This window comes from Canis lupus, chromosome 6 (assembly GCF_011100685.1).
Source record: "Canis lupus familiaris isolate Mischka breed German Shepherd chromosome 6, alternate assembly UU_Cfam_GSD_1.0, whole genome shotgun sequence".
Taxonomy (NCBI): Eukaryota; Metazoa; Chordata; class Mammalia; order Carnivora; family Canidae; genus Canis; species Canis lupus.
The window spans coordinates 17,996,848-18,014,769 of record NC_049227.1 but is presented as its reverse complement, the minus strand read 5'-3'; the positions used below and the strand labels follow the sequence as shown (position 1 = coordinate 18,014,769).

General features: G+C 47.0%; 2 protein-coding genes across 3 annotated transcripts in view; one reads left to right on the top strand and one right to left on the bottom strand.

The window, feature by feature from the left end:
• The window catches only part of C6H16orf54 (chromosome 6 C16orf54 homolog), a 40,918-nt gene that overhangs the window by 2,745 nt on the left and 20,251 nt on the right, over positions 1–17,922 (top strand). The gene's annotated exons all lie outside the window — the stretch shown is intronic.
• Positions 8,283–9,869, bottom strand: ZG16 (zymogen granule protein 16). Its single transcript, XM_038539840.1, has 3 exons — positions 9,717–9,869; positions 9,409–9,541; positions 8,283–8,707 (listed from the first exon to the last, which is right to left on the bottom strand). Exons 1-3 carry the CDS (start codon positions 9,769–9,771, stop codon positions 8,392–8,394), a joined length of 504 nt encoding a protein of 167 aa, XP_038395768.1. The 5' UTR covers positions 9,772–9,869; the 3' UTR covers positions 8,283–8,391.

Genomic DNA, 17,922 nt, shown 5'->3' with positions numbered 1-17,922 from the left:
CGAAGGGAATTGGTGGTGGGAGAGAAAGGACCAGATGGAGGAGGGGGGCCGCCAGGTGGGGAGGGAGGACTCCTGGGCGAGATAATAAAGCACCTCAGGGGGCCAGGAAGCCTCACCAGTTGGCCCCTGGTGGGCATCTCTTTCCCTTGCTTCATTTACAATTATGTAAGAGCTGAGGAGGGTGGGGGAGCTTCCCAAAAAGGCTCAGCAGAGGTACCCCTGACCTATCTACTGGCCCTTTCCTGCAGGCTCAGGTCAGCTTTGAAGGCTGCTGTGCTGGGGGAGTTTGAAATGCTTGCTAGAATGAGGCTGGCTCCAGAGGATTCCTGCCTTGAGCAGACAAAGCAGAGTTGTATATTAACATTTCAAACAAAACAAAATATTGTAATCCCTAGAGCAAGGATTCTCAAAATGTGGTCTGGGGGCCCCTGGCCTCTGTAGAGTAAAAGCGATTTTCATACTGAATATCAAAGATGTTATTTGCCTTTTTACTCATTCTCTCAGGGCTGTACAGTGGTTTTCCAAATGCTCCATGCTTTGTAAGATAACAGCAGTTTGAATGCAGAACAGACTTAACCTGTGCTGGAAAAGTCAGAGAAGTGATTGCCTTTTGGGAGTTAGGGGCAGGAAGTGACTGGGAAGGGCCCAGAAGGAATTTTGGGGGGGTGATGGTAATGTCCTATATATCCTTTTTTTTTTTTTAAGATTTTATTTATTTATTCATGAGAGGCAGAGACATAGGTGGACGGAGAAGCAGGCTCCTCAAGGGGAGCCCAGTGTGGGACTCGATCCCAGCATCCCGGGATCATACCCTGAGCCAAAGGTGGATGCTCAACCACTGAGCCACCCAGGCGTCCCAATGTCCTATATATCCTGATGAAGGAGTTTGGGTTCAACAGGCATTTGAGAGAACTCACATGTAGATGCCTTACATGGTTTTCTAACTGTGGGATCTTCATATCAGAAAATATTGTAAGATTTTGTGTTGAAGATGTTTGAAAGCCATAGACATGTGAAAATGCCCAGATTTTGACATCAGAAAGACCCGCATTCGAAACTGACTCTGCTCTATTCTATGTTTGTGACTTTGGACATGTAACAGCATTTAGCAGAGTGCCTGATGCATCATGGGCACCTAGTAAATATTTGTAATATGATCGAAGGCAAACGTGTCATTTTTCAGAGCTCTAGTTTGTACTAAGTCTGAGAAATCTCACTTTCATTTGCTCCACCAAGATTTAGACGGTTCCGGGTGAGTTTCCTTTGACGGCACACTAAAGCAGAGAAAAACATGTTTTTGTTTGGATTTGCTCAGTTATTACCTCCTGGGGAATGAGCAGGGGTGTAAGGTCTGAGGGGGAGACACAGTGAACTGTGACATGCACCATTGTAACTCTCTCTCTCTTTTTTTTTAAGATTGTATTTATTTATTCATGAGAGACACAGGTAGAGGGAGAAGCAGGCTCCATGCAGGGAGCCCAATGTGAGACTCAATCCCAGGACTCTAGGATCATGCCCTGGGCGGAAGGCAGGTGCTAAACCACTGAGCCACCCAGGGGTCCCCCCATTGTAACTCTCAAACTTCCTACAACCACAACTGATTTCTGTCTTGGTGACTTCATCTGGAAAATGAGAATACCCTTACTGCTTTACAACAGGATTGTTGTCACAATTAAACGAGGTACTTTTGCAGAGTCCCTGAACTCCTAATGGATGATGCAAAATAAATATAAGTCCCCTCTTCCATTTTTCATCTCTCCCTACTATTTTCCTCAAAATAGCCACGCTCCAAACATGTATGGCTGCTAACATAGTCTTCCTACTTGAAGTGATCCTTAAACGTTCTCACACATGTTCAGTGTTACTCATCGTCTATTTGCTGTCCTTCCGCAATGTGAGTGAGTCCACATGCTAATGCCAAGGATTGCCTCGTTTCATTGGCTGGACTGGAAGGTATTGGACCCAAAACTTTCTTGAAACCCACGAGTTCGGACACCTGAGTGGCTCAATGGTTGAGCGTCTGCCTTTGCCTCATGAAGGTCATGATCCTGGGGTGCTGGGATGGAATCCCATATTGGGCTCCCCACAGAGAGCCTGTTTCTCCCTCTGCCTGTGTCTTTGCCTTTCTCTGTGTCTCTCATGAATAAATGAAACCTTTAAGAAAAAGAAACCTACAAGTTATAGTCTAAGGGGAGTCTTCTATTTCTTGGATAGTTAGGTTTTTTTTTTGTTTGTTTTATTTATGATAGTCACAGAGAGAGAGAGAGAGAGAGAGAGAGGCAGAGACACAGGCAGAGGGAGAAGCAGGCTCCATGCACCGGGAGCCCAACGTGGGATTCGATCCCAGGTCTACCAGGATCGTGCTCTGGGCCAAAGGCAGGCGCTAAACTGCTGCGCCACCCAGGGTTCCCGGATAGTCAGGTTCTTTTGGTGGTTGTAGTTTGGGAATTTGACCTTTGGGGCACCTGGGTGGCTAAATTTGTTAATTGTCTGCTTTCAGCTCAGGTCATGATCTCAGGGTCCTGAGATTGAGCCTGCATGGGGTACCCTGCTCAACACAGAATCTACTTCTCCCTCTCTCTCTCTCTTTCCCTCTCTCTCTCTCCCCCTTTGCCCCTCCCCCTGCTCATGCTCACTCTCATAAATTTTTTTTTTAAATCTCAAAATGGGGGGCACAGATTTGACTTTTGCTTTCTCCTGAATCAGCTTGTGCAGATTGAAGCTTCTCTATTCTTGGGAATCCTCTAGATGCCTGGTCCTGTGTTTCCTTAAAATGGCTCTTTCCCTGCTCTGCTCTGCAGTGGGAGCTTGAGGATTCAGTTCCAGCCACTATGGAGTCCATGATGATCCACATGAGGAAGCAGTCATAGTTACATCACCTAGTTAATTTGGTGACCTCCTGTAGGGCAAAGTTGTTGTTGTTTTAAGATTTTGTTTTTAAGTAATCTCTACACCTAACATGGGGCTCCAACTTAGAACCTCGAGATCAAGAGTGCCATGCTCTACCCACTGAGCCAGCCAGGTGCCCCTAGCTGTCAGGCAGTATGTGTGTGTATAATCTTTTTGAGAGATTGCCTCCAGTTGCCATCAGAGGAGCAGTGGACCTTTGGGCCCTTCATACTGGCATACTCCAGATCATTTCCTATTTGGGGAGACCTCAGACATACCCTCTTTTGGGCCATGTCCTTCATACACATATCTCCATTATCACTATATAGCATTCAGTCATTGCACAATGAGGTCAGTTTTTTCATGTAATGAATTCTTAGAAGTTAGATTTCTAGGATGAATGCGCTCGATACATCTTAGAGAGCCTATGACCCAGAGAAGCTCTTTTTTTTTTTTTTTTTTTTTAAGATTTATTTATTCAAGAGAGGGGGGAGGGCAGAGACACAGGCAAAGGGAGAAGCAGGCTCCCTGCAGGGAACCTGATGTGGGACTCGATCCCAGGACCCCAGGATCACGCCCTGGGCCGAAAGGAGGCGCTCAACCACCCAGCCACCCAGGTGCCCCTTATAAATGGGTATTTGGAACCCAGAGAGGTTAAGAAGTTTGACTAAGGCCATGTAGTTGTGCAGAGGTAGGACCTAGGTTTCCCAAGTCCCTGGGCAGTACTCTATCAACTTGCTGTGATCTCTGGTAACTAATAGCTAAGTTCCCAGGATTCCTCAGTAATCATTTTATCTGACTTTGGTTAGCAAACTCCCTCACTGCCTGCTGTTGTTCTGACTCCCCTCTCCAGCCCTCCTAGGTTTTCTCAGGTGCAACAGGTCATTTATATGTTAGTTTGGCTAGGCTGTAGTAGAGCATTCAATCAAAACTAGTCTAGGTGTTGCTGTGAAGATGCTTTGTAGACACAATTACCATCTACAATCATTTGACTTTAAGTAATGATCCTGGGTAAGCCAGGTAGGCTGCATGCAGTCAGTTGAAATGCCTAAAAGCAAAACTGATACTTACGTGTGAAATCTAAAATCAAAAAATTGAACATCGGGGCTCTTGACTGGCTCCATCAGTAGAGCATGCTACTCTTGATCTCAGGGTCATGAGTTAAAGCCCAACCTTCAGAGTAGAGATTACTTAAAAAAAAAAAAAAAATGTTGAACACCATAGAAACAGTAGAATGTGGTTGCCAAGACCTGGGAAGTATGGGAAATGGAGAGATGTTAGTAAAAGGGTACAGACTTTCCACTGTGTCTCCTGGTGACCGTAGTTGAAAATACTATATTGTATGATTGTAATTTGCTATGTGAGTAGATCTTAAGTAGTCTCACAAAAAATTTTTAAGGGTAACTATTGATAAAATAAGATTGGGAGATGTAATATACAGTGTAGGGAATAGTAAATAATATTGTAACAATTTTTTTAAAATTTTTTCTTTAAAAAAAATAAATAAATAAAAATTTTTCTTTATTTACTGTAGAGAGAGAGTGAACAAGCACGAGCGGGGTTGGAGGGTAAGGAATGGGTTGGGGGGGGAGCAGAGGGATAAGCACACTCTGCAGCGGGAGGAACAGAGGAATAAGCAGACTCTGCTGAACACAGAGCCTGACTCGAGGCTGGATCCCATGACCCTGAGATCATGACTTGAGCTGAAACCCAGTCAGATGCTTAACTGACTGAGCCACCCAGGTGCCCCGACCACTTTATAATGTATATAAATATTGAATCACTATATTGTACACCTGACATGAATACAATGTTGTATGTCAATTATTCTTCAATAAAAAAAATTTTTTTTAAGTAACTGAGGTGGTGCATCTGTTAATGAACTTGATTGTGGGAGTCCTTTCACCATGTATATGTATCAAATCATCACGTCGTACACTTTAAATATATTATAGTTTTATTTGCCATTTATACTTCAATAAAGCTAGAAAAAATTTTAAAAAGAAAATTAAGTCACTAAAAGTGTAAGTTTTGATTACATAAAATTTACAAGGAAGCAAAAGAGCAAAACTGGGGTATCCCTGAGGAAGAAGAAATCCATCTGTATACCTGGAGCACGCCCTCCAGATGGCTGGCCTGCCCTCCAGATTTCAGACTTGCCTCACCTGCCTCCATGGTTTTAAAGCCGATTCTTTGCAATAAAGCCCTTTGTATTTAGGGGTCACGTGGCTTTCTCCGTCGGGGGAGTATGCATGTGGGGCCCCACACTGGGTATGGAGCTTGCTTAATATTGTCTCTCTCTCCCTCTTTCTCTGTTTCCCCCAAATTAATTTTTTTTAAAGGCTAAATTTTCCTTGTAGTCCTCATCTTAGAGAGGGTTTCTTTCTTCCCAGTTGCTGATACTAGACATGGTCTTCTAGATTCTCCTCCTTCACGCACTTTCTTGCATTCATTTATCAAATTCTTCTGAGTCCACCCTCCCCCTTGAATCTCCCAGATTCCTCCCAATCTTCTCTTCCTCACATTCCTGCCTTTGTTCAGACTTCCATCATTTCTGATCTAGATCTATTCTCTTAACTATTTCCCCGCTTCACCTTTATTTTTTTTTAAGATTGTATTTATTCATGACAGACACAGAGAGAAAGAGACCCAGAGACACAGGCAGAGGAAGAAGCAGGCTCCATGCAGGGAGCCCGACGTGGGACTCGATTTCGGGTCTCCAGGATCATATACTAGGCTGAAGGTGGCACCAAACCACTGGGCCATCGGGGCTACCCCCTGCTTCACCTTTAATCCATTTTCCCCACTCATCCCAGGAAAAAATGATTTTAAAAAAATTATTTATTTATTCATGAAAGACACAGAGAGAGGCAGAGACACAGGCAGAGGGAGAAGCAGGCTCCATTAAGGGAGCCCCACACGGGACTCGATCCCAGGACTCCAGGATCATGCCCTGGGCCAAAGGCAGGTGCTAAACCGCTGAGCCACCCAGGGATCCCCCAAAAATGATTTTCTTATGAATCTTAATCCCTTGGGCGAATTTTTGGTTAAATGACTTCAAGGAGCCCATAAAATAAAGTTTTAATCATTTAGCATGACGTTCATGGTCCCTGCCTGTCCATGAGGCTTCCTCTTTGCCCAGTTGTACTTTGCATTTTAGCTGTGCTAAACCACTTGTTATCTTCATGTGTTCGTCTTTCTTTCTTTCTTTCTTTCTTTCTTTCTTTCTTTCTTTCTTTCTTTCTTTCTTTCTTTCTTTCTTTCTTTCTTCTTTCTTTCTTTTTTAAGATTTTATTTGTTCATGAGAAACAGAGAGGCCGAGACACAGGCAGAGGGAGAAAGAGGCTCCCTGTGGAGAGCCAGATGCAGGACTTGATCCCAGGACCCTGGGATCCCGCCCTGAGCCAAAGGTACATGCTCAACCACTGAGCCACCCAGGTGCCTCATGTGTTGATATTTCTGCATCACCTGGGGCCTGAGTCTAGTACGGTGCCCCTATACACGTGTGTGCACGTGTATACACACACCTGCCTTCACCAAGTCTTCCCTTTGACTAGAAGAGAAGAACCAAACTTTCAGTGGTCTTTGTATTCCTAAATACCTAGCAGAATATTTGATAAATGTATGATTAGCTCATCTTAATCTTAGAATTTTATAAGTAAAGAAATATTTTCTTTAAATAAAATTTGTACAAAAGCCTAATATGTAGACTGGACAAAAGTCAGGAATGCCATTACTTCATCCTCTTGTGCTGCTTCTGCCTCTTTAATGCCAGTGCCTACCCCCTGGCACAATGTGAAACCCGCTGGCTTCAAGCCTGCCTGAAGTGGACCAGATATCTGATCTGTCAGATTCAGCCATACAGAGGAACAGAGTACTAACACATGCTACAACATGGATAAACCTGGAAAATACGCTAAATGGGAAAAGCCAGACACAAAAGGCCACAATATTGTATGATTCCATCTACATGTAGTGTTGGGAATAGACAAAGCCATAGAGACAGAAAACAAGAGGGGCGGTTATATGGGGCTGGGAGAGGAATGGGAAGTGACTGCTTAATGGGGATGAGGCTTCTTTCTGAGCTGATGGCAGTGTCCTGGAATTAGAGAGGTGATGATTGCACAATCTATGAATGCACTAATAACCACTGAAATGACACACTTTAAAAAGCTGACATTTATGTGCTTTATATCTAAAAAAATAATAATCACAGTGATATAATATTCCATTACATGGAATTGTTTCAGAAAAATAAAGGAATTGTTATAAAAAGCTAGGCATGGGGGATCCCTGGGTGGCGCAGCGGTTTAGCGCCTGCCTTTGGCCCAGGGCGCGATCCTGGAGACCCGGGATCGAGTCCCACGTCGAGCTCCCAGTGCATGGAACCTGCTTCTCCCTCTGCCTCTCTCTCTGTGACTATCAAATAAATAATTAAAAAAAAAAAAAAAAAAGGCTAGGCATGAGTTGCTTCTATAATGTTAATACTTCTTTCTAAAATTACGTGTACATAATTGTTGTCTTTGTCTGATGGGGAAGAAATGTGACTCTGGCACTGCCCACAATGTGAATCCATCTACTGGTAGCAGGGAGTGATTTCCCCCACCCCTAGCCACCACCACCAAAAGACAAAGAAAAAAAAAAAAAAAACTGTCACAGTCTTAGAAGTGGGAGCTAGAGTCCTAAGAATTCTTTCTAAAGCAACTTTATAGCCTTGCTATATCTGTGAAACCACTCTGTTGCCTCCCCTGAACGTTCATAGAAACCCACGATGGAAATCTACCCTCTTGTAATGCCTGTTTTTGAGGATGGTATTGGCAGAGTAGAAGCTGTTGAGGAGGTGGTGGCTTCCTAGGGAAGGAAGCCCAGTTCTGAGTGAGCTAAACTAAGCAAGGACATTAGTGCTTCTGGGCAAAGTTGGGGAGGAACAAGGCTGGAGTAACAGGCAAGGTCCTTGACACAGGCCAAGTTTCAGAAGTCAGGTGGATTCTGGGAAAGAACAAAGGAAAATAGCCCAGGCCAGTCACAGATAGCAGGTGAGTTAAGGTCAAGAGGGCCTTTTGAGGAAGAGGGACTATCAAGGGTAGAGGCGATCTAGGGAGTGGAACATCTGGGGTTTTGGCGACAAGCCCCAGCCAGGCCAGCCCTTAGCCTTAGGACTCCAGTTTGGGTAAAGTCTCAGGAGCTATCCTTGAAAAAAAGAGTTGGTACAAGCCCTAATCTTATCTCCTCTTGATAAATTAGGAAGAAAAGCCCAGGACTCTTAGACCTCTCTCCTCTCCCTCCCACTCTTCCCTAGAATGACATCCGACAGCCAGATAGGAGATTCGCTCGCTCGTTCACAGCCAGAGTCAGGAGGCAGATTCCAGCTGCACACACCCACACACACGAGCCTTAGCTAGGTTCTTTTATTTTGTCTTTATTGAGCCTTGCAGATGGAGTTAGTGGTGAAGAGGTTCCCATACCCGTCGCCGCAATGCAGGGCCTGGAGAAGGCTGGATCTCAGCAACTGCTGCAGTCACTGGGGTAGACGTCCCAGTGCAGGCCAATGGCATTGATGAGGGAGCTAGCACGGCCGCTGATGAATCGGAGCACAGTGTTGGGGTACAAGGGGACGGCGTTGAAGCTCGTGCCTGTGTCTTTCCCAAAAGGCAGGTAGCGGCCCTTGTCCGTCACGAAGACCAGCTTCCTCAGGTAGTACTTGTACTTGCCAGACACCTGGATCACTGACTCCCCGGGGTGCAGGAAGATCTCTTCCAGATCTCCCTGGGTGCCACCCACGTAGTCGCTCCATACCTTGCCATAGCGCACCTGGAGGCTAGGGGCAGGGTGAGGAAGGAAGGAAGACTGACATTGGGCTGATCATAATTCAGGACCTCCCCGCCTCCCTGCTGAGACTTGCAGACTGGTGATGGGGCAACAGGTCTGCTGCCAACTCCACAGTGTGTGAGGGGTGAGTGAGCCCTTGAGATCATACAGGGAACTTCAACTCGCTTTGCCCACAAATGCAGAGGCTCAGAAAGGAAAAATTGCCTAGCCAGAGTCAAGCAGACAGCGTTGGAGCTTGATTTTGGAATCTAGATTCCCACTGTGCTGCCCACCCCACCCCACCCCCAATACAAAGGGAGCAGGGGGATCTTTCTGGAAAGTTCTCGTTAGGGAAGATACTTTGTTGTTCCAGGGTGTAGTCCAGGATTAGAAGGCTATACATTGTCTGGAGAGAGTCAGCAAAGATGGAAGATGCCAGAGGGGGCTTACACCTCAGGTGGGGCCCGACTAGCCAGCTTCCAAGTGCCTGAGCAGCTATGGCCTATGATTTGCCTGAGGTCATGTGTGCTGGGGGGCTGTAGGGTTATTAGCAGAGCTGACCTCAGATCCCTGTCCTCTAACAACTTTCACGTATCATGTTATCCCTGGGATTTGTTGACTGGAACAGCCATGACCCAAAGTGACTGAGAACTTTCCAGTTTAGCAAGATCAGAGCAGATCCCCAAACCACAGAAACACAAAGAATCTTACCCTACAATGTAGTATCTGTTGACCCGGACACGGAGGGCGGTGATAGGGCCTTCCAGCTGGTTGCCAGAATGGGAGAATCGCTCCCCTCCACCACCTCCATACTCTCCATTGTATGAGGAGGACCTAGCCTGAACTGGAGGGGACAGTAGGAGTTGAAGGGAGAAATCTCAAAAGCTCAGTTTCCCCACCACCACCTCCCACAGCTCAGTGCCCACCACTCCGAGCCAGCCTCTGAAAGCCTTGGCCACCAGCAATGCAGGAGGCTGCCTTCCCATGACACTATGCTGGGTTCCTGGCTTCTCACTTACTGGCATTGGCCGAGGCTGATGCACAGAGTAGGGCCAGAAGAGCAATGGTCAACATTCTGGGGCTGGAGTGGAAATAAGGAGAAAGTCAAGGTTTAGCTTTTTTTCTTTGGCTTTCATTTACTCAGGTTTCACTGACCTCCAGCTGAGTGTCAGCCTTCTTTGTCTTCAACTCAGACTTCACTGACCCAGTCTTGGGCTTAGAAAGGATTGTCCCTAATCTCTAGTCCTGCTCTTGGCCGACTGTCTTCTGTCCTTAACCCCTCTGTCGTCCCTGGTCCAGAGGGAGCCAACTCCCTTCTTCCATCCCAGATCAGAAGATCAATCCTAACCCTCTATCTGGACCAAGCTGTGTTAAGTCCTGATCCCTCCTGCCACAAAGCAGGAAAAGCATTTTCAAAGAAGTAGAGACCATCTCCAAATCATAGAGATGGCTGAGTTTACCAAACCAGGAGTCTGAGCAAAACCTAACTGAAATCTGCCTGTAAGGGATGGGCCTGGCGTGGGGGGACATCTGGGCAGAGTTCAAACTTCTAGCTTCCTGCTGATCTCAGATCAGAAGGAAAGGAGCATTTTAGAGGTGCATCTCTGTGACACCTGGGGAGTAGAGGTGGTGATAGAGGAGACTGCCACCACCAGCATCAGAGCAGTTCAGGCAGAGGTGGATAGAGATTGCAGAAGGTGTTTGGACCAGCTCCAGATATTAGATTCCAGATGCCTGCTCTATTTGTCATCATTCTTTCTCCACTAACACAAATCTGGCCACATTGATTCCCCCGAGCATCCCAGACATCCCCAGTCCTTCCACTGAGACCCAGATATCTTTGCACCTCACTCAGATACAGAAGCCCCAGTTAGCTGACCCGCAGGTTTCTCTTGCCACCCAATCCAAGTAGGTGCCTGTCTGGCTCAGCCTGAATTCCCCTTAATTTGAACCCGGCCATCCCTGTCACCTCTTAGCTCAGGCCTCTGTCACCCCTCACCTGGCAGTTTCAGGTGCAAAGTAACCCCCCTGAAACTTTCAGATCTTTTATACCAGGTCCGAGCCCTCCTCCTGCTCTTTATCGTGTGAACCTCACCTCCTGAGCAAATATGATCAACCTCTGAGGATCAGTTGTCAAGCAGGGTCCGGAATATCTTATCCGGCCTCTCCCCCCAAGGGTGACAGATCACAGGGTGGGGTACTCGGGGCCAAGGCCATATCTCAGGACGGACAGGCAGGATAAACTTGAGAAAAGGTCACCAACCGAAAGGACCATCAGCTTTGGGTGGGCTAAGTTACTAATCACTTCTGGGTGTGGTCTAAGATTCCCTCCCCTATTTGGGTGTTCTGCAGGTGCTCTCACCTGTAATATGTCATCTTTCAAGAAAAACATTGTCCTTTCAGGGCATTTGAAATATAGATTCTCTTGGAGAGGGATTACACTCCCAATGTTCCATACTTAGGAGTGCCTACTATATTCCAATTTTTTCCCTCTCCTTTTTACTTTATATGAAAAAAAAATCCACATTGATAGAAAAATTGAAAGAATTGTACAAGTACCCATATACCCACCATGTCAATTCTACCATGGTTAATATTTTGCTGTGTTTGCTTTTTTTTTCTTCCCCCATCTATCCATCCTCAACCTGCCAGACTGTTCACAAACCTTTTCTGAGAACGGTAAGGTAACAGAGGGGGCACCTGGGTGGCTCAGTGGTTGAGTGTCTGCCTTTGGCTCAGGGCTTGATCCCGGGGTCCTGGGATCGAGTCCTGCATCAGGCTCCCTGCGAGGAACCTGCTTCTCCCTCTGCCTATGTCTCTGCCTCTCTCTGTGTGTCTCTCATGAATAAATAAAGTCTTTAAAAAAAAAGGTAACATTGGTGTTGCCGGTGGACACTGAACACCTGTAGATCCCCCTCTTGGGAACAGACAGTCAGTCCAGAGGGCACGTGGGAAGCTAAGGAAGTAAAAGTAGCCAGGTCCTCCTTGGGGGCAGTTCTGCTCAGGACCCCAGGACTCCTGGGAGCCACAGCTGAATCTTCTGGGGGTTACAGCCCACACAGGACAATTGCTCTTTCCTGTAGGTCTGAAATGCCTCCCGGATTGATGTCATAGATTTCTTCTCTTTGGAGGCATTCCTTTCCACCTACATCCCTAGGATGGACTCCTGAGTCCTGCTTCCTGACCCCTCTAGGACTGGCTCTTTGACCCTCTGGGTCAGCAGGTCCTCCCAAGCAGACAGAAGGATGGAGCTCCGGGAGGGGCTGGAGTCATTAACCTTGGTTATTAATGACTAGTAGTTGGACACACAAAGCACCCACCCATCACAGGCTCACCATCTAGGACTGAGAGCTCCTCCCAAGAAAGCAAGGGAACCCCACCCTAAGAAGCCGGAAATAGGACAGGGCTCTTCTGGAGATTGCTGAACCAGGAGGGCAGCCAGGGACACCGTGTCTGACCTCACTTCTCCAAGTTCAAAAGAAGCCTGTCCTGCTGACATACTTTTCCTTCATTCCAGATGTTCTGTTTTGTCTCTTGTCCTCTCTGGTTTTCCTTTGTTTCCTGATTCTGTGTCTTAATTTTTCCCCCATGTCTACTGCTCTGAGGATTTTTCTTTATATTCTCTCTGTGGTTTTTCCTTCTACCTCTTCTCTTTGCCTCTCTTCCTCCCCCAAACTCTCTTTCCTCTGTCTCTTCTCTTACTGTTGTCTCTCTCCTCTTCCTTATTAGGAATATATCCTACAGGATGCAACCAAACACCAATATTAAAGATGGCCTCAGAGGTCTGAGGTGAATGCTTAGGGAGAATGCCCTCGCATTTCCATGCATGATGCACTGGGATCCTCATAACAGAGGCCCCTACACTTGTCATGGGTTTATCTGATGCACTTAATGAAGTTCTGGAATATAGGTTAGGACCTGAGCCGACGACCAAGAAAGAATTCTTGAGACATCTTTGGTGAAAAATGGTGATTTTATTAAAACAAAGGGACAGGATCCGTGGGTAGGAAGAGCTGGGTAGGAAAAGCTGTTGCCCAGGGCCTGTGAAGAGTGGCTGATTATATACCTGGGAGTTGGGAGGGGTTTGGGGATAGCATCCTCTCTAAGGAACTTTGGAAGCAACGTTTCCAGGACCCTGAGGGGGCTAGCTATTGTTGGGGAAAGGTCATTTATTACCAACTAATAAAACCTGAGTCATGAAACCCTTCAGATGTATATGGTGGGCCACATGCTTGGGGGATGATTGCTAACAAAAATCTTGGGGGTTTAGAGATAAAGGAAATTTCTTTTTTTTTTTTAAGATTTTATTTATTCATTCATGAGAGACACAGAGAGAAGAGAGGCAGAGACACAGGCAGAGGGAGAAGTAGGCTCCATGCAGGGAGCCCGGCGTGGGATCCTGGGTCTCCAGGATCAAGCCCCAAGCCGAAGGCACCCAGATAAAGGAAATTTCTAAAGGAATTTTTATATGTTAAAGTAGACTTACAGGATCCTGGGGGGTGGGCAAAGATTGCCTTTTGCCCTTAGCAAAGTATTAACTTGGAGTCAGCTGAGTGGTAGAAGAATGCTCCACTGCCTGTTTCAAGGATTTGTCAATGTGCTGCTCCCGGCTTGTGCTTTGTCCTCAGCTAGTCCTCTGTTCCCCCATCACACTGACCCCACCTAAGCAGAGAGCCAGAGTTTTCCCATCCCTACAGACTGCTCCCTGTGTTCCCACAGCCAGCTCTCCAGCCCCTCTCCAGAGGGCAAGAGAGGCCTTCCTTCCAGTGGGAGAGGGTCAGGGCTCATCCTCTGTCGGTCCCAACCACATAGGTCATTGTGCAGCTCATGTGGGGACATCCAGGGTTTGCTCTGATTTGGTGCCGAAAGAGTCAAGAGGAAGGAAGATGGTGGAGGCATTGGGACTCCAGACCTCACCTCTACTTCCACTTCATTAACTCCTGTTTGAATTTTTCACATTTTACCCATGTGTCTGCTGGGGGCCTACCTGCCTTAGTCCTACAGGCAGTGGGGGTTGTCCCTGTCCCCCTTCTACAGGCAGTGGGTCACCCCTACCCCCAACCTACAGGCAATAGGGTCACTGTTCCCATCCTACAGGTAGTGAAAGTCCAAAGCCTCCCAAGCTTTCTACTGTTGCAGGGCAGCTTACATTCTCTCCGTCTTCTCTGCCCCCCTGGCAAAGCAACTTACACGTTTGTGGAGCATCTGTATGTTGGAGGCAATGTTCTAGATGTTGGAGAGACAGCCACCAAGGAAGAGTTGAGTCACACACTCCCCTCAGGAGCTTTTGCTCCAAGGACTGGGATGGGGGGTGGGGGTGCTGTCAGACAATGGAACAACTGTTAGCACATGACAGGCCTGAGGAAGTACACAAAGCAGAGGGAGCTGGGAGCTGGGCTGGAAAGGCTGCTCTGCTGCCTGGGGGGCCTCCCTCCTCAGGTAACATTGATGAAGACTAAGACCTGACTGAAGCGATGGAAAGAACAGATGTTTGGGGGTAGACTGGGCCTGGTGAAGGCCTGAGTGCCAAAGCCCCAAGTGGGCGTGCAAGCAGTGAGTGTGTGGAACTGTGTGCAGGGGAGCAGGGGCTGGTGTAAGTGTGGAAGTCATGAGGGTGGAGAGGGAGGTGTGGACAGCAGACAGGGGGCAGATGGTGCGGGGCCTGAGAGGCCTGGTCAGGAGTTTGGATTCCTCCTGATGGTGAGGGGAGCCGTCGAGGGATCTTACCTTTTTTTTTTTCTTTTTTAAAGATTTTTATTTATCTATTCATGAGGGACACACAGAGAGAGGCAGAGATGTGGGCAGAGGGAGTAGTAGATTCCCTGTGGGAGTCTGTGGGGGACTCCATCCCAGGACCCCAGGATCACTCCCTGAGCCAAAGGCAGACACTCAACCACTGAACCACCCAGGCGCCTGAGGGGTTTTGCTTTTTTTTTTTTTTTGGGGGGGGTTGCTTTTTAAAACTGGAGAATGAGGGCAGCCCGGGTGGCTCAGTGGTTTAGCATCACCTTCAGCCCAGGGTGTGATCCTGGAGTCCCGGGATCCAGTCCCACGACAGGTTCCCTGCATGGATCCTGCTTCTCCCTCTGCCTGTGTCTCTGCCCCTCTCTCTCTCTGTGTCTCTCATGAATAAATAAATAAATAATCTTTTTTAAAAAATAAATAAAAATAAAACTGGAGAATGCAGGGACGCCTGGGTGACTCAGTGAGGTCAGCCTGAGAGTCTTGGTTTCCCTCAGGTCATGATCTGGGGTGGGAGGTTCGAGCCCCACCTCCCGCTCTGAGCTGGGCGGAGTCTGCTGGTCCCTGTCCTCCCCTCTCTGTCTTTCCCTCGCGCTCTCTCTCTCAAATAAATATTTATTTTTTTATTTTTATTTTTTAAAAGATTTTATTTATCTATTCATGAGAGACACAGAGAGCAGAAACACAGGCAGAGGGAGAAGCAGGTTCCTGCAGGAAGCCCACGTGGGACTCGATCCCTGGACCCCAGGATCACGCCCTGGGCCGAAGGGAGGTTCTCAACCTCTGAGCCACCCGGGCTGCCCTCAAATAAATATTTTTTAAAATAGATAGATGATGATGATGATGATGATGATGATGATGATGAAGATAGATGATAGATAGATAGATAGATAGATAGATAGATAGATAGATAGATAGAAGTGGAGAATGGGGCGCGGTGGGGGTGGGTGGTAAGAGCGGAGGTAGGGGCCCCAGCAGAGGCAGTGGGAGCTCTGACACTCGCCCCCCACACCAGGCCCCTGGCTCTGCTCCTCCCCGGCTCCGACCTGAGAACTACTTCCTCTCCCAGACAAAGCGGTTTAAGTTCTGATGCAAAATCCCACCGGGGGTGGGGTGGGGTGGGAGGAATCCGCCTCTTCCCGCCCATCCTGGATGTTTCAAAATGTTTTTCCAAACAATGGCAGATCTGTTTCCTGCTAAGAAAAAAAAAATCTCTATCTCCTTGTGTATGCCGGTGGCTTCATTTGAACAAAGGGCTTTAGCACAAAAGCAAATGTGAATATTGCTTCTCTGTTCACCCTTCACTGTTCAAGTGAGGAAACTAAAGTCTCGCGAGAGGAGTGACCCCACTCAATTGCAGACGGGGTCCCTCTACCCCCTGCCCTCCTGTCCCCAGTGCCCCGCATGCCAGCCCCTGCAGTGGCCTGCAGTTTGCCCATGCCACTCCTGCTGCCTTCTGCTCGTCTAGTATCTTCTACCCTCAAGACATTCATTCACACCTGCCCCTGCACCTCTCACCAAGCGTCTATCGCAAGTGCCCTCTCCCCAGCCCCTCCCTCCACTCCAGATTTCTTCTCTCTGGCCTCCAGCTGTGCTTCCTACATCACCAGCTTGCCTCTGATTACTCTGTGCTGTAATTTATCTGTTTACATGGAACCTCCTCTACTAAACCTGGAGCCCACTGGAGGCCAAGCCAGTGTCTTCACCTCTGACTTCCCCGTTCCTGCTCCCCACCTGGCACCAGAGCAGGTGCCCCAGAAATGACAGTCTTAGCTGCGGTGAGAATTCTACTAAATGCGCATCCTTTGTCTTTTCACTCCTGTGTCTCTCCTCTGGTAGGCTCCTATTTGGGTTTTCTTGTTTCTTATTTCTGAATCTTCTGGTAAAATTCTGCCTTCAGTAGAATACTGGACATAAAGACCAAATTTCAGGTTGAGGTTCTCTATCCAACACTCATTAGCGGAGTGAATGTAAAGAAGTCACATTTTAGGGCCTAGATTTCTGCATTTGTAAAATAAGAAAAAAAGGTCTCCAGGTCAACCAAAATCCTCAAGGATGATGTTTTTCTTTTCTTTCTTTTTAAGATTTTATTTATTTATTCATGAGAGACACAGACACAGGCAGAGAGAGAAGCGGACTCCATGCAGGAAACCCGACGCAGGACTCGATCCCGGGACTCCAGAATCACGCCCTGGGTTGAAGGCAGGCGCTAAACCGCTGTGCCACCCAAGGATCCCCAGATGATGTTTTTCTATCTGTAGGTCTTAACTCGCTACTGGACCACGAAATCAGACTATATATTTTTAGTTTATTTATTTATTTGTTTGTTTTTTAGTAATTTGTACATATAAGGTGGGGCTCGAGGCCGTGACCCCGATATCAAGAGTTGTGCGCTCTTCTGACTGAGCCAGCAGGGCACCCCAAGACCAACATAATTTTAAACACGGACCAGAGGGACGCCTGGGTGGCTCAACGGTTTAGCGCCGCCTTCAGCCCAGGTCGTGAATCTGGAGTCCTCGGATCGAGTCCCACATCATCAGGCTCCCTGCATGGAGCCTGCTTTTCCCTCTCCCTCTGCCTGTGTCTCTGACTCTCTCCCTCTCTCTCTCATGAATGAATACATATAATATTAAAAAAAAAAACTTTAAAAATAAATAAAAGTGGAATAGAGAAGAAAGTGAGAGCATCGCATGCAACAAGTCTAAATACTGTTTCCTGAACCATTGTTTCAGTTAAATACTCTATACTGTGTATTGGCTCACAATATAAAATGTTCTTTCCTATTGTGAATTGGTATTTAAAAAAAAAAACCCTTGGAAAAAAACCTTTCCCTCTCTCAAAGGGTAAGATTCTTTGTATGCAGTTCAAAACTGCCAGGCTAGAAGTGGGTTGGGACACCTCTAGGGTAGTAACCAGAGCACCTCCAGAAACCCAAAGTATATGTTGGTAATCTTTTTTTTTGAGGGAGGGGAAACATGTAATTGACATGTAACATGATCAATTTCAGGTATATAACAGACTGGACATGTATATAGTGCAAACTGAGTTAATTTTTTTTTAAAGATTTTATCCATTTATTCATGAGAGACACACACAGAGAGAGGCAGAGACATAGAGAGAGAAGCAGGCTCCATGCAGGGAGCCCAATGTGGGACTCCATCTGGGACTCCGGGATCACACCCTGGGACTGAAGGCAGGTGCTCAACTGCTGAGCCACCCAGGCTCACCCTGAGTTAATCATTTTTTGAAGTCAAACCTATAGCGATAGACCAGGAATATATTAGAAAGAGACAGGTCCTAAAGGGCTCCTGCCCTTACTCATTCCATGAGCTTCTGTTTGTTTATCTGCCATAGGAGAGGGGTTCGATCAATTTGTGTCAAGCCCCTGGCACAGATCTGGCCCACATAAGTACTGAGTAAATTTCTCTCTCTCTCTCTCTCTCTCTCTCTAATTCTCACAAAACATGGCCTTTCTTTTTCCAT